Source organism: Lagenorhynchus albirostris, chromosome 16 (assembly GCF_949774975.1).
Source record: "Lagenorhynchus albirostris chromosome 16, mLagAlb1.1, whole genome shotgun sequence".
Lineage (NCBI taxonomy): Eukaryota > Metazoa > Chordata > Mammalia > Artiodactyla > Delphinidae > Lagenorhynchus > Lagenorhynchus albirostris.
This window is the reverse complement of record NC_083110.1, coordinates 51826390-51840603: the sequence shown is the minus strand read 5'-3', so window position 1 is coordinate 51840603 and position 14214 is coordinate 51826390. Positions and strand designations below refer to the sequence as shown.

At 43.6% G+C, this 14214-nt stretch overlaps 2 protein-coding genes across 8 annotated transcripts in view; one reads left to right on the top strand and one right to left on the bottom strand.

Moving 5' to 3' along the window:
• NOC3L (NOC3 like DNA replication regulator) overlaps window positions 1–12995 on the top strand; it is a 47901-nt gene extending 34906 nt beyond the window's left edge. Inside the window, exons 22-23 of one of the 7 annotated variants that reach the window (XR_009536186.1) lie at window positions 4065–4301; window positions 5710–5787. Coding sequence is in view for 6 of the 7 variants with exons in the window: in XM_060126820.1 (XP_059982803.1) it covers window positions 4265–4301; window positions 5710–5778 (106 nt within the window). In the remaining variant the exon portion in view is untranslated. The other 6 variants (XM_060126822.1, XM_060126820.1, XM_060126821.1 and 3 more) reach the window with 6 other exon arrangements.
• PLCE1 (phospholipase C epsilon 1) overlaps window positions 1–14214 on the bottom strand; it is a 276882-nt gene that overhangs the window by 2036 nt on the left and 260632 nt on the right. Inside the window, exons 27-31 of the mRNA XM_060126819.1 lie at window positions 10740–10868; window positions 8909–9118; window positions 4109–4267; window positions 2398–2616; window positions 1856–2068 (exon numbers count right to left, since the gene is read on the bottom strand). Coding sequence (XP_059982802.1) covers window positions 1880–2068; window positions 2398–2616; window positions 4109–4267; window positions 8909–9118; window positions 10740–10868 — 906 coding nt within the window. The 3' untranslated portion in view covers window positions 1856–1879. The remainder of the gene's footprint in view (window positions 1–1855; window positions 2069–2397; window positions 2617–4108; window positions 4268–8908; window positions 9119–10739; window positions 10869–14214) is intronic.

Genomic DNA, 14214 nt, shown 5'->3' with positions numbered 1-14214 from the left:
TCTTAGTTGTGGTATGCGGGATCTAGTTCCCTGACCAGGTATCGAACCTGGGCCCCCTGCATTGGGAGTGCGGAGTCTTAGCCACTGGACCACCAGGGAAGTCCCTCAATGGCTATTTTTAAAGAGCTTCCCCAAGTTTAGTGAAAGATGTGAGGTCAATTGACTGATTCTGAATATCTGCTTACTATAGGAAAATTGAGTCCAAAGGCAATCGTCTCAATCACCACCCCCCTCCCAACGCTCCTAAAATATAAGCAACTAGTAATGCTCGTTATAGCAGGCACATTATTTTAAAGTCAAATTTCTAGTGGAGTTGTATTCTTACGTACTTACTAATCTTCTGGCGCACTGAGGGCTCTTCATGTGCAGAGTGTAATTTCACTCTGTCATTATGGAGGTTATAATAGAGAGGTGGACATAACATTGTCACACCTGTGATTTATTTGATGTTAGGTTCTTGATATGGAAAACAGTATTTGAAATTTTGATCACTGTCTTTATTGTGTGCTCACACACCCACTACCACTGTCACTTTCCAAAAGTTGGAGAGGCTTAGCATGGTACTTAGTCCTAAAGCTCACTGGGCTTTTGGAGACACTGCCTGTCTCGGTGACACTGTGGCAGGAAAGGAAGTGAGTCTGAACTTTAAAAATGGGATACCAGAGGTACCGCAACAGAAGATGGGCGCTGAGCCTTCTCAGAGTCTGGGACACCCGGGGCCTCACTATTCTCTGCATATTCACTATCATCTGATGCTGTGTGATGCGGATTGCTGCCGTAGAGCCGAGATTTCTTCCTGATGAGTCTTTGCTTACAGAACCTAAAAAGCCCTGACCCAGGATAATGGGATGTGCAGAAGTTCTGGAGGAGGCAGTTTCCTGTATTTGGCCTCGTCTGTTTTGAAAGAGCTTTCTTTGTAAGTGTATACGGGGCACCAGTTGTTTCAGGAGCTGCTCCTTAAACATTGGCTCAATGTATCAGCCTTCTTTGGGGCTGTTACAAGTCAAATTTGGCCCTGTCAAGAGATATTAATAAATTCTTTAATTATGAGCTTCTACAAATATCTGATTGTGATGAAGACAGATGCTGCAGCTCTGTAGTATAAGCAACAATGCCTTCACTGCGCAGGTGGTCTCTTGAGAATTTTAAATCTTACAACTGTGATGGAACAGGTGAAAGGTGGGCGTTAATAATCCCTTGGGTTCGTTAAGAAACTAAGTGAAAAGAAGAAATCTATGTTTGGTTTCCTCACATGCTTTTTCTTTTTTTAAATTCAGGTTCTATATAAATTGTTTTAAGATAGAATGAAATTTACTCTGTATGTGAGCACCAAGCAGTAAGCTGGCAACCAAAGGCATGAGTTACCGCAGGCTGTTATGTCATTTTGCTTTCTTTTTAATCATTACATCCTGGATGCCAGATTTTCATTTTTTAATTGAGGCAGAAGAAGTTGAGGTTGTTGAGAGTAAATCAGACCTAAATTAGAAGAACATCAAACTAGAAATCCAAAGGAGTAAAAGCTGAGTGGCCCATAGCAGCCCTTCAAGAATGTTCATGTGAGTTACCAGTAATTAAGACAGTTCTGTGTCTGATGAAATAAGGCTGTTGTAGTTTGGGCAAGTTTGTTGTCCTCTTGGGGCCTTTAGTTATCTACAAAATAAGGAGATCTAAAATTATCAGTGCTGAAGTGATGTGTGTTTTCAGAGCCCTTTTCCTGCAGGGTACCATTCCTACCTGCCTCAGGGACATCCTCCTCTTGGAAAGGACAAACGACAGTGTACAGACTGTGTCTTACAAAGTAGTGTAAGTTGACCCCCCCTCCCCCGTTTCAGAACAGTGCAATGACTCAGAATACCTGGGTAAAACGTGCTACCCTTGCTCACTGTCGATAGTCTATCGTGTCACTGGAGGACAAGCCGCCCACAGGTTTCTCCTCCTTGTTTTGGACATTTTCGGAGGCCAAGACCTGAGAAGGTGATGTGAGTCCTCGGGGCTGTTTAGTCGACTTGGTGAGCTTCTTGAGTTCGCTTGCAAAAGAGATGCCTTTTCTTTTGTCTTCTCGGGATGCCTGTGGAAAACGAGAATCTTCCATTGGTATTAGGTTAAAGCCAGGGTCCCCAATCACATGACACTATCAGAAAAAGCCCTTTCCTCTTCCCTTTCTAGTAAGTAGAGCTTTGGAAAGCAGGGCTGAGGGACTCCCCTCTCAGGACTGTGGAAGCTCAGAGGGGAAGACATTTCTTTCCACACAGTGAAAACAGCCAAACAACATTCTTCCGACTAATTTCCTTGACTCGGGAACTTTCCCGTAGATTTCACTAGCTCCTGAATTTGATTACACTGTAGTTATGAATATCAAATAATTTGCGAAGAGAGAAAAATAACCTTGCACTTTACCTGCACTTGTTCCTTTAGCTTAAGGATGAATTTTCCTGCACCTTTCCACCTGCTTTGAGCTTGAAAAACACACTCCTGATCCAAAAGGACACGCTGGGAGGACTTTGGGGTAGAAGACTTCCTGTTGGCAGTGTCTTTCACCACCTCTTCCAAAAGCACATAATCACCCGGGTTCGGGTTGCTCAAGATGCTATAGGAATATTTGGCTTTGCATAAGGTCTGAAAGACAAGTTATGATCAACTGAATAAAGACACACTATCTCCAACACCTGCTTCACTGTAAGATGAGACTTTGAGGTGGGAAAATACTGTAGATGAGACTTTGAGGTGGGAAAATACCAGACTTTAAGAGATGGAGGGGGTCTTTCAGATCATGTCATCCCACTTCTCATTATACATTGTCATAGTTGTAGCTAGCTTATAGGAACTTTCCCACATTGCCTCATTTAGCTTCACAACCGTCCATGATATAGGTGTTACTCTGCCCGTTTTTCAGACAAGGAAGTTTAAGCATACAGAGGTCAGGCAGATTCCAGTGGATGCACAGCTAGTAAGTAACAGAAAAAGGACTTGAACTGGATTTTCTGCCTCCAGCAAAGCTGGTAGAGATGGAAGGTCATGCAGACAGTGAGGGACAGAAGCTTGACCCTCGGGAGCCTCTTTGTTCCACGAGGCTCCCTCTTCATCTCAGAGTCTTAGATGTTAGAACTTACCTGGTCTCACTTCTCATTTAGTACAAGATTATCTTTCATTTATGCATTTATTCACTCATCACATGTTTAGTGAGGGCTTACTATGTCCCAGATATTGTATATAGTTTGGGGAGTTCAAGGTCTATTAAAGAGGCTAATATTAACCAAACTATCATGCAATAAGAATAGCAAATAGCACTTAAGTAGTGTTTGCCATGTGCTAGGTGTTGTAATAGGCGAATGTGCTTTACATATATTTACTTAATCTTCACAATAACTCTATAAGGAAAGTGCTAATGTACTATCTCCATGTTATCTGCATGGTAGCTTAGCACATGGTGTGGTGCTGGAGTCCACTGGAATCAGATGTGGTGGGAGGATTTACAAGATAGAAACTGGCAAATGCTACAAAATCAGGGCCTTTTTTTTTTTTTTTGAAGCGAGCCAGTTTACCAGCACACCAGTGTAACTAAGGCACAGATGGTTCAATAACTTGTCCAAGCTCTCAGAGCTAGTAAGAAGTAGAGCTGGGATTTGCACCTGGAGCAATCTGATCTGGAGTCTGGTAACTGTTATGCTATCTTCTCAAGTGAGTGTTTAATAAACGCAAACCATAACAGGGCTTCAAAAGAAGGAAACAGAGTTCTCTGAAGCCATGTACACAGAGAAGCATGACCAGAGGAGGGGAGAGGGTGAGAGGAGGCCTCCTGCATGTCCTCTGCAGGATCCCTGAGAGATGGCCATTAAGTATTGGCTTAGGCCTTTCTGGGATGATGACGTTCCCGCTCTGCAGAGCCACCTTCTAGATCCATTATTGAGGCTTCAGAGAGAGCCTGACTCACAGTAGATACTGGGCAAGTATCGTTGACGGAATCAGTATTTCCCAGCCTTAAGAGGCACGCTCTCCCTTGTCAGGTCCCCTTTGTTCTAAAACCTCATTCACAAAGGGAGCTGAAATCTGATTTGTCCCAGTAGTTCACACTGAGGACAGGACTGAGGTGAGGAGGGGAGGCCTTCACCTGCTGAATGACGTCCTGCGCAGTGCTGACGCGGGGCGCCTTGATGACTGTCCGCGGTTGCTCGGGAGAAACGTCGTGCACTTGGACAAAGAAACTCTCCTCCTCTGAGCTCAGGATCATCTCCTTGTCATCTTGAACGATGCTCTTCTCTTCCAGGTTCTGTGTTAAAAAAGAAGAAAAGTCTGAGTGGATGGTAAGATGATGTAGAATAAGGAAAGAAAAGCCTAGCAAAAATTTGACATGGGTCTTGGTAACGTGGAAACAACTTCTTAGCTTCATATTCCATACGCTAGTTACTATTTCATAAACTGTTCTAAAAGGATTTACATCTCTTCTTAGAGGAGGAAAGTACTGTAAGTTTCTGCTGATGTTGACACGCTGATAAGGTTTGGTCCAGAACAAGCCAGTAGATCTGCTCCTATTAGCTGTGGATTTTGAGTCCAAATCAGCTAGAGATAAATTTGTAAAAAGACAATATGCCATTTTGCCAATTACTAAAAGCCAAATAAGAACACAATAAATACATTTAAGAGAAATCTACCCATTCCCCCACAGACCTTGAGCACTTAAGAAATGCTAGACGTTTGAAACGTGAAACATGCAAAATCGGCATTCAGGCAGGCTGGATGAACAAAACCCACAGTGGAAAGGCTAAAACAATGACTGGAAGTAAGTCACATCGAAAGGAATATCGACAAAATTCTCAGTAATTATGAGAATTGGTCATCAGGTTAGATGGCTTTTGGTGGGCTGGCTTTCAGTGAGTTTTACATATATAATTATATATTACATACACAGATATATCTATAGACATATGTATCTTTTAAAAATTTTTCAAGCGGTAAGGAAATATATCAATAAAAAGGCAAACTTCCCATTTCTACCTTTTTTCTTTTTCTCTTCCACCTCTCCCATCTCATTCTCCACAAAAAAAACCACTGTTATTAGGTTGCATATCCTTTTAACCATCTGCTATGGATATACAAATGTATTTTTGTATATGTGAATAAATATATGCAAAGAAACCCTGGAATTATGTGAATTTAGATATAATGTGATCGTCAAATGGCCCCTGTCAAATGAGGTTATGTAAAGCTGTCTTCCGCAAGGGGGAGGCAAGGCAAGTGAGCAGTAGGGAACCCCATCTCAGGAAGTGAGGATGTGGCAGGAAGGCCCTCCAGTCCTCAGCATTCTAGCTTAATCTCAGATCAGGCCACAGAAATGGTGCTACCTAACCAGAAGACTCCAAGAATCACTGTCATTGTCCTGGAAAGTCCAGCCAGCCCCAGGACCTAGAATAGTCCCCACTGATTTTAAAGTCAAAATGGACAACTGTCACCAGGTGGCGCCAAACTGTAGCCAGGACCAGAAAGGACTGGCTCCTGGGGCTTCTCACCAACCAGGCACACAGTCTCGCCCCAATCATTTCATTAAGCTTGCAGTCGCGGTCCCTAGAATTTACACAACTGAACTGTTTTGACCCCATTCATCATATTATGCGTGAAGGGGAGAGAGCCACTGTCTATTTTTATTACATAAAATGAGACTGTACTCTAGTACCTATGTTATTCTACAACTCCTTTTTTCTCTCCACTTAAAAGACTGTGAGGGCTTCCCTGGTGCCGCAGTGGTTGAGAATCTGCCTGCCAATGCAGGAGACACGGGTTTGAGCCCTGGTCTGGGAAGATCCCACATGCCACGGAGCAACTGGGCCCGTGAGCCACAATTACTGAGCCTGCGCGTCTGGCGCCTGTGCTCCGCAACAAGAGAGACCGCGATAGTGAGAGGCCCGCGCACCGCGATGAAGAGTGGCCCCCACTTGCCGCAACTAGAGAAAGCCCTCGCACAGAAACGAAGACCTAACACAGCAAAAATAAATAAATAAATAAAAAAGAAATAAACAAGGAGAGAATAAATAAGATTATTTAAAAAAAAAGACTGTGATCATCATTTCATGTCAGTTTCTAAAGATTTTGCATAATATGTCATTGCATTGATTATAATGTATTTAACCAATCGGGGAGTGGGGTTGGGTGCTAATTCACATGACATAATTTATAATCTCAGGGTTCTGAAAGCTAGGATGTAAGTAAGCAAGACAAAAAACAAAAAAGTTCTAAGTTGCCACATAAAATATCCCAATGACCATGCACTGGGAAATACTTCTAAGAGCACTCCTTAGAGCTTTACTCAGAGCTTATTAATGTTTAAGCCGTTTTCAGCCACATTAGAAGCCACAGATTATGACCATAACAATAACCTTCATTTGCGTATTCCTTTACAGTCTACTAAGCATTTCTCTACATATTGTCTACGTGTTTGGCATGAGTCTCATGATAATCTTTTTGAGTCAAGCAGGGTAGTTCCTCTCATAGATTTTACAAATTAGGGCATAGAGGTTTACAGAATTCAGATGAGCCATTGAAGGTCATCCATCTAATTTGTGTCAGAGCCAGGTTTGTCTGACTTCAAATCCAGCAGGTGTCAGAGGACAGCATATTGACCATAGGAAGATACCTAACAGCTTGAGAGCCCAGAAGATAAGAAAATCATACAAGGCAGGCAGGTAAGACCAGAGGTAACAGACTGCAGCTTCATGGGCAAACTGCTTATGTTACTAGTTCCACAAAGTAACTAAATGGAAATACTTATAGCCCAAATCTATCAGCTATGCCAGTGTCCGCTTGCATTCAATGCACGCTGAATTCATTTCGTCAATCAGTAAATTTGTACTGTGTGTTGCTGTGCAGCCGGTAAGCCTAGATACATGAAATATGTTATCTTTTGAGATGTACTTCAGTCATTTCAAAACTCTTCTCCCAACAAAGGCATATAAAGGAGAACTTGCTGTGCTGTACTGTACTCATCAGAAAATGCTTCCCCTCTAATTTCTCCTCCTTTTTTCAAAATGCTTCTGTTCCACCAGCCTTTATTAAACATTTGTTCCCGATGTCTCTATTGCCTGCTGTCATATACATTTTTTTTTTTTTTTTTTTTTTTTGCGGTACGCGGGCCTCTCACTGCTGTGGCCTCTCCCATCGTGGAGCACAGGCTCCGGACGCGCAGGCTCAGCGGCCATGGCTCACAGGCCCAGCCGCTCCACGGCATGTGGGATCCTCCCGGACCGGGTCACGAACCCGTGTCCCCTGCATCAGCAGGCGGACTCTCAACCACTGCGCCACCAGGGAAGCCCTGTCATATACATTTTAAGTTGCATATGGGGCACCCCTTACTCCTGGTCCTTCCAACCATGTGATGAAGTTCCAAGGCAACACTCAGCAGGCTGCCCACGTTTCCTCCTGCTCACCACCTCCCACGGTGCGTGTGGGAGAAGCCACGGAGACTGATGCAACTCCAGCCTGGCCAGCACAGGGTAGTGGAAAGAACACTGACCTGGAAGCCATAAGACTTGAGTGCTGTCTCCTTCTCACCCTGGCGTGATCTAACTTCTCTGAACCTGTTTTCTTTGTGTAGAATGGTTTCTGTTACATGAGATCATTCAAATTAGTGGGTGCTTGAGAGCGTTAAATGCTGTAAGTCATGATGCAAAGATGTGGTTTAACAAACTCACTTCTTCACTGAAATTGCCATTTCTAGGATACTTTTTTACATGTGACAAAGACAATTAGAAATAGGAAAAAAATTTAGAGAGAAATTAAAGATGGCTTCAAAAATCCACCTAAGCCCTCTATTTTCTCATAAAGCTATTATTATTAGAATTGCTTTTCCTCCGTCTTAGTAATTTGTATGTCTGATGGGGAGAGGACGCTAGGGAGACAAGTACGTTTCTTTGCTTAAAGCAAGTGTCCTTTTATCATCTAAGGCAATGTTAGGAGGGAAGGCAGTGGCTCTGGTTCCCAGAGGAGATGCTGGAGTTCTGTGGATGCTGCAGGCCACGTTCATAGTTAGGTAGAGTGAAAAAGTAACACATGATGCTGAAAATGGGCTCCTTATCTCTACTGTGTCCCAGCAAGCATGGACCAGCAATGGGCGTTTTACCAGCCCAGCTCTATTACATGCCCCAAAGAGGCAGATCATGTGCCTAGAAGAGGGCTTGGCACATTTTAGGTGCTCAATAAATATTTGTTTAATCGAATTGTTGAATTGATTCAACTGCTTCATTATCGACTTATCATGAGGTATGATTGTGTAATGATCTTGTATGTCATTTTTTAAAAATCGAAGTAAGTTAGTGGGCTCCTATCAATTTATTAAAAAAAAAAAAAAAGTGTTCCATCAGCAAACCCCATCAGGAGCCCAAGAATCTGGAGTTGACGGGCAGTCGTATTGTTTCCGTTATGAGAATGATCATGGGAATATTGTTACAAATTCGGACCAAGGCTGAGAGGTTATTCTTACTTTGTGTAAAGTTATGGAATATTTTCAAAGAAATACTGTTATTTCACGTATTAGCACAAAACATTTTGTTAGCTAAAACTTGAACAGGCAACAAACCCCCAAACGCAAAATGCCTCCAGGCCTTCCATTACACACTACTGTGACCCTCATAACCATGTCTTCACATAAACAGATAAAACACTGGATGCACCACTGATGACATGCTTAAGGAATCCTTCAGTTCTTTCTCCCTTTGTTTCCTAAGGGATGATTTTTAGACCGAATTTCTGTAACTTAGAGTTAACATTCTGAATATGTGCAGAAGAATAAAATCAATTCTCCACACTTACTTAAGAAGACTATAAATGATAAGAAATTCTGAAGTTGAGGCAGGCGGCTAGTGGTGAGGTGGTGAGTTACATATGAGCTGCTACAATGTAGGCTGCCCCAGGACACACTTACCTCCTGCTGGGTTTTTAAGATAATCCTGCCAACATATCCCTCTTCTGGAAACCAGCTGCTTAAAATCTGCATGATCTCTTCTTCTGGACCAATGGGTCTCTGGAACGGTTGTTTCCTAGATTCATTCTTTTCTTTAGATATAAAATATTTTTCTTCCATTAAAAAATAGTCTGTGGCAATAGGTTTGGTGTTTTGATCAATGGTCAGACTCTAAAGAAAAAACAAAGGCAAATTTAGGCACACCTCTGAAGAGTGGGCAAAACAACAAGTCTATTTTCATGGGGTTCGGATAGGTTTGATGTGCAATTTGTAAGTGAAACCTACCCTGCACCATGGCATAATTCTTTTTGGAAGATCTAAGAATTCTCTTACGTCCAAAAAGGATTGTTTATGTTCATTCTGGGCAATGACACAATTTATTCATAATCTCCAGACAGTTATAACTATTTTTCCCACTGCTGGAATGAGAGCTCTTACTGAATTAAAAACTTTAGGTTTTTCAATCTGTGAACTTAGCTCTTTGTAATCTTGCAACACAGGACCGAGGGCAAAGAACCTGGTTCCAGCTTTTACCAAGATAATCTCCCATTCTCCTTTTGGAAATACTCAGTCATCTGCTAATCTCATCTGGTCTAAGTTCCTGGGAATTCCCCTTTCAGTAAACTCTTTCGGCTGCCTTGGGTCTTTTGGCTGCGTTGCTGCGCGCAGGCTTTCTCTAGTTGCGAGCGGGGGCTACTCTTGGTTGCGGTGCACTGGCTTCTCACTGCAGTGGCTTCTCTTGTTGCGGAGCACGGGCTCTAGGCACGTGGGCTCAGTAGTTGTGGCGCACGGGCTTAGTTGCTCTGCAGCATGTGGGGTCTTCCCGGACCAGGGCTCGAACCTGTGTCCCCTGCATTGGCAGGTGGATTCTTAACTACTGTGCCACCAGGGAAGTCCAGAGTCACAACCTCTTAATTTTGTTTCATTTTATGATTGAGGCACTGATTGATTCTAAAGCATAATCCAGACACAGTAGAAGAACTTATAAACACTAGCCATCATGATAGTTTCTCTTACTGATGTTTTCTTTCACACTTTTTTCTTTTGTCCAGGTTACCGACAGAGGCTAAACTTGAAGTGAGTGACCAGAGAAGGATGCTACCATCCGGCTTAGATTGAGCAAACATTCTTCTCTTTAGGCATCCCCCCCACCGGCCCCCAACAATGATGCAAGGACCAGAGTCAGCACTTGGCACTGCTGCATCTCACTTGGAGAAGCAGAATGAACTGGGGATGGGGTGGGGGAGCAGAAGATGCTCAAGAAGACTCTGCTCCTCTTCCCCCAGCCCTTGGTCTATGGTCGATGCTGGGCTGTGGGTTGTGTGGGGCAAGGCAGCTACTACTACAGCAATAATTCAGGGCACGAAGCTTCCAGGAGCAGGTCAGTCGACACTGTTAGCTACATGATAGGGCCAGCGTCACTCCCTCCCCAGTCCTGCTTTATAGCTATAGCCCTGTGATTACTCACGTAGGGTGACAGTAATATGCTACTTTTTATGGGTGGTCCGTGGAAATGTTTCTTTACTTTACATCATCATATTTTATAACGTCTCCAAAACCCCAACAGTGCTTTGTGATAGTAGACACCGAAGTTCATGGACGGACGGATTTAAAAAACAAAGCCCCCCAAACCACTTGGTAGTAGCTTCTGTTTGATAATCTATGAAATCTGACACGAGCTGCTTTCTCTGACTTTAAGTCCGTTGTAAAATGTTGAGCGAGATGTTAACCTGTGCATAGAGAGTCCCCTCAAAGGAGAACTGTTTATTAGCTACAGGTTCAGTGAACTTACTTGTTGGAGAAGCTGCTTTGCCTTGGTGCCTCCATTTATGGAGAAAACAGCAAAGGGCTCTGGACCTGGGACCCCATGTACTGTGACTCTGTGAATCTGCAAACATTTTCTTTCTTCTGTATTAAACATCTGTCAAGGAAGATCACATGGTTTCTCATTCATTTACATTCTCATATTGTTTCTAGGCTACACCAATACAGAAGTGCTAGTTCTTAGACGTACGTATAGGGACACGTAAATGCAAAACAAGAGCATCCTTTTATAACCAGGTGCATCTGTTTGTGGTTCAATAGGCAATGGTGCATCTTGCTTAATAGTCTAGTAAGAATATTTAGCAGCATACCACCAAAATATTAATTTATTTTAAATAACAGTGTCTCTTTCCATCATAATTAGGGGACTGATATTATCTGAAATGTATGTCAGTCCTTACTTATGAAGAGACATTCAACAGTGTCTGTCGAGTTCCATCCCTCTTCAGGGCACTGGGCTAGAATTTTGGATGGTAAGATGATAAATAAAATATTCTGGCCTTAAGGAGCTTGCTGTCCAGGCATACAAATAATTATGATACAAAAAGTATTTCTGTTAGGAGGAGTTGGGAAGGTGTATAACTCACAAATCTTTGAGCAGTTTGTATATCAAGATATATTCATTCATTTAAAATACAAAATCATTTATGGAGGGCTGGCAGTGAATCAGACATTTTGCCTGCCCCTGGGGATTCAGGGAGAAATGGGACATTATCCCTGGCTTCAAGGGCTCCCAGTTGAATAGAACAGCTAGGAGAGAACGTGGACAATTATAAGAAGCATGGTAAGTTCCTTGGGAGCCCAGGTTTGGAGGAAATCGAGAGCACCTCCAGAAAGTGGTTATCATTTGAAGGCCCAGTGTGAATTAGCAGATAAAGAGCGGGACAAGAACATCCCCAATATTGGTATAGCCTGTGTATAAAGCGTTAGAGGTGGCCTAAAGCAAGGCATTCTGGGAACCTCAATGAATTCTGTGAGGTGATGGAGGGGAAAAGGCTGCCTAAATATTTTGTTTAGCATGCATTTTGTTTTTATTTGGTGTGGGGGAGGAGAGGTTGGCTGTTTTGTTATGCTTGTACAATGCGTTTTTATTATTTAATCAATTTTATTAAGACATGATTTGCATACCATAAAATACATGCATTTTAATTGTATGGCTCAGCCTGCACTATATTTTTAAAAAGTTGAAATAGTTGCCAACATTTATGCCAATCCAGATGTCCTGACAGTCTTGAAAACCAGAATATCTGGCAAAACTGCTTGGCAGCAAGCAGCTGGAGCTGAGAGCAGGGTGGCAGCTGTCCCTTTAAATGACCCATGAGCTCTCGGCTTTCCCAGAGTCTCTGCCCAGTCCACATACAAACGTTATCCTGAGAGCAAAGGAGAGCTGAGCAAGGGTTTTTAACAGAAGAGTGACATGGTCAGATTTGAGTTTTAGATAGAACTGTCTAAAAGGCCCTAAAGGAGGACATACAGAGGTGGTCAGACTCAGAGGGAGGGGGACCAGTTAGGAACCCACAGCCACAAGCCAGGTGAGAATGAACGAGGGCCAAGATGGTAGGGACGGATAGAGATGAATGGATTTGAAAGATACTAAGGAGACAGATTTATCGAGTCTTACACGGGGCAGTGAGAGAGAAGGAGAAGCCCAGGATGATCTTCAGTTACTGTCTTGAGCAATGGAAGGTGATGACTTCCAAGGTCAAAGAACACATATTTACCAAGCATATATGCTGCTGCCTGGGATGTACCTAGGATGGTATGGTGTGATATAATTGAAAATAAATATCTGGTCTTTGCTCATAGTTCCTGGCACACATCTTCTAAACCCTCGGAATCTCTGGAGTGACGAGAGTTTTCTGTGTGCTGATAAGATGACTTACGGCTGGAGGCCCCTAGATGGCTTCAGGATGGGAGCTTGATCACCGGAAAGACCAAGTCATGATTAGATGGTTGGAACTTTCAGCCCCTGCTACTGCTGACTTCAGGGGAGGGGAAAGGAGCTGGGGGTTGAGATAATCACTAATGGCCAATGACTTACTCAGTCATGCCTATGCGAGGAAACACCCATAAAACCCCCTAAGAGACGGGATTCTGAGAGCTTCTGGGTTGTTGAACACATGGAGGTGCCGGGAGGGTGGTGTGTCCAGAGAAGGCATGGAGACTCTGCTCCCTCTCCCCTCATATCTCACCCTATGTATCTTTTCCATTGGCTGGTCCTGAGTTGTATCCTTGATAATAAACTGGTGATAGTAAGTAAAGCACTTTCCTGAGTCGTTCAGGAGTCATTCTGTGAGTCATTCTAGCAAACTACTGGCCCTAAGGAGGGGGTTGTGGGAACCGCTTGGATTTATAGCTGGCCAGTCAGGAGTACCAGTGACAGCCTGGGACTTGCAACTGGCATCTGAAGTGGGGACCGTGCTGTGGGACTGAGCCCTTAACTTGTGGGATCTGATGCTCAGCCCAGGTAGATAGTGTCGGAACTGAACTGAACTGTAGGACACCAAGCTGGCATCAGAGAGTTGGAGAAGTAGTGTCGAGAAGACACCACACATTTGGTGTCAGAAGTGTTGTGAGGAAGAATGGTTCATTCATGGCATGTGTGGGATCTTCAGCTCTAATAGGTATTGAGGGCAACCAACCCAGAAGTGGACACTAAGCTCTGCCTTGCCTTTCTGAAAGCATCTAATTCTTGCTCTTAGGTACCAGGCAGCCCCGTCCCTGCTTCCCAGTCCTCTGCACCAGGCAGAGGCAATACCTCCCCCTACTTTGGCCAAAGTGCTGTGCTCAACTTCGATCACTCGTTGAAAGGAAAAGGAGGAGAACTTAAGAAAACAAGGTGAGGGACAGAGAAAGAGAAGAAACTGTTGAGCTTAGGAAAAGAGAAGCAGAGGAGAAAGCAGGGCTATTCAGAGGTGGCAGCAGCAGTGGCTAAACCCAGCGCCATTGTGAGCACAGAAGGCGCCTTTCCAAAGGTTGTTAGGACCCTGCTGAAGTACAAGATTGATGCAACCATGAACAGATTATTAAACATGTGAAGAGGCGATTGATGGACACCCTTTTATATTAATTTTTAAAGAGCAAGCAGAGTGGAATTAACCAGTTAATTAAAGGAGAGTTCCTTGTTTAAGCAAACAACCCTGCATTATTGGGGTGAGTGCTGGTCCAATGGTTCTGGAAGTTCAACGGCTTGGACCTTACCTGGGGAACTTGTTAAAACACAGCTCCTGTAAAGGTGGCCCTTTCTGCGGTGTTCCTCTCCCACTCCCAAGAGTGCAGATGCTGTCTCTCCCCAGGTGCCAGGGGATCGCTATGCTTGCAGTTATGTGTCACCAGCAGTGCCTGGCTGCTCACCCGACCCTGCTCGCCTGTGAGGTCTGCCCCTGGACTGCTGAAGAAGCAAAGGATTTTCCTCGTCTAACCTAAACTTTCTAGAAGTATCA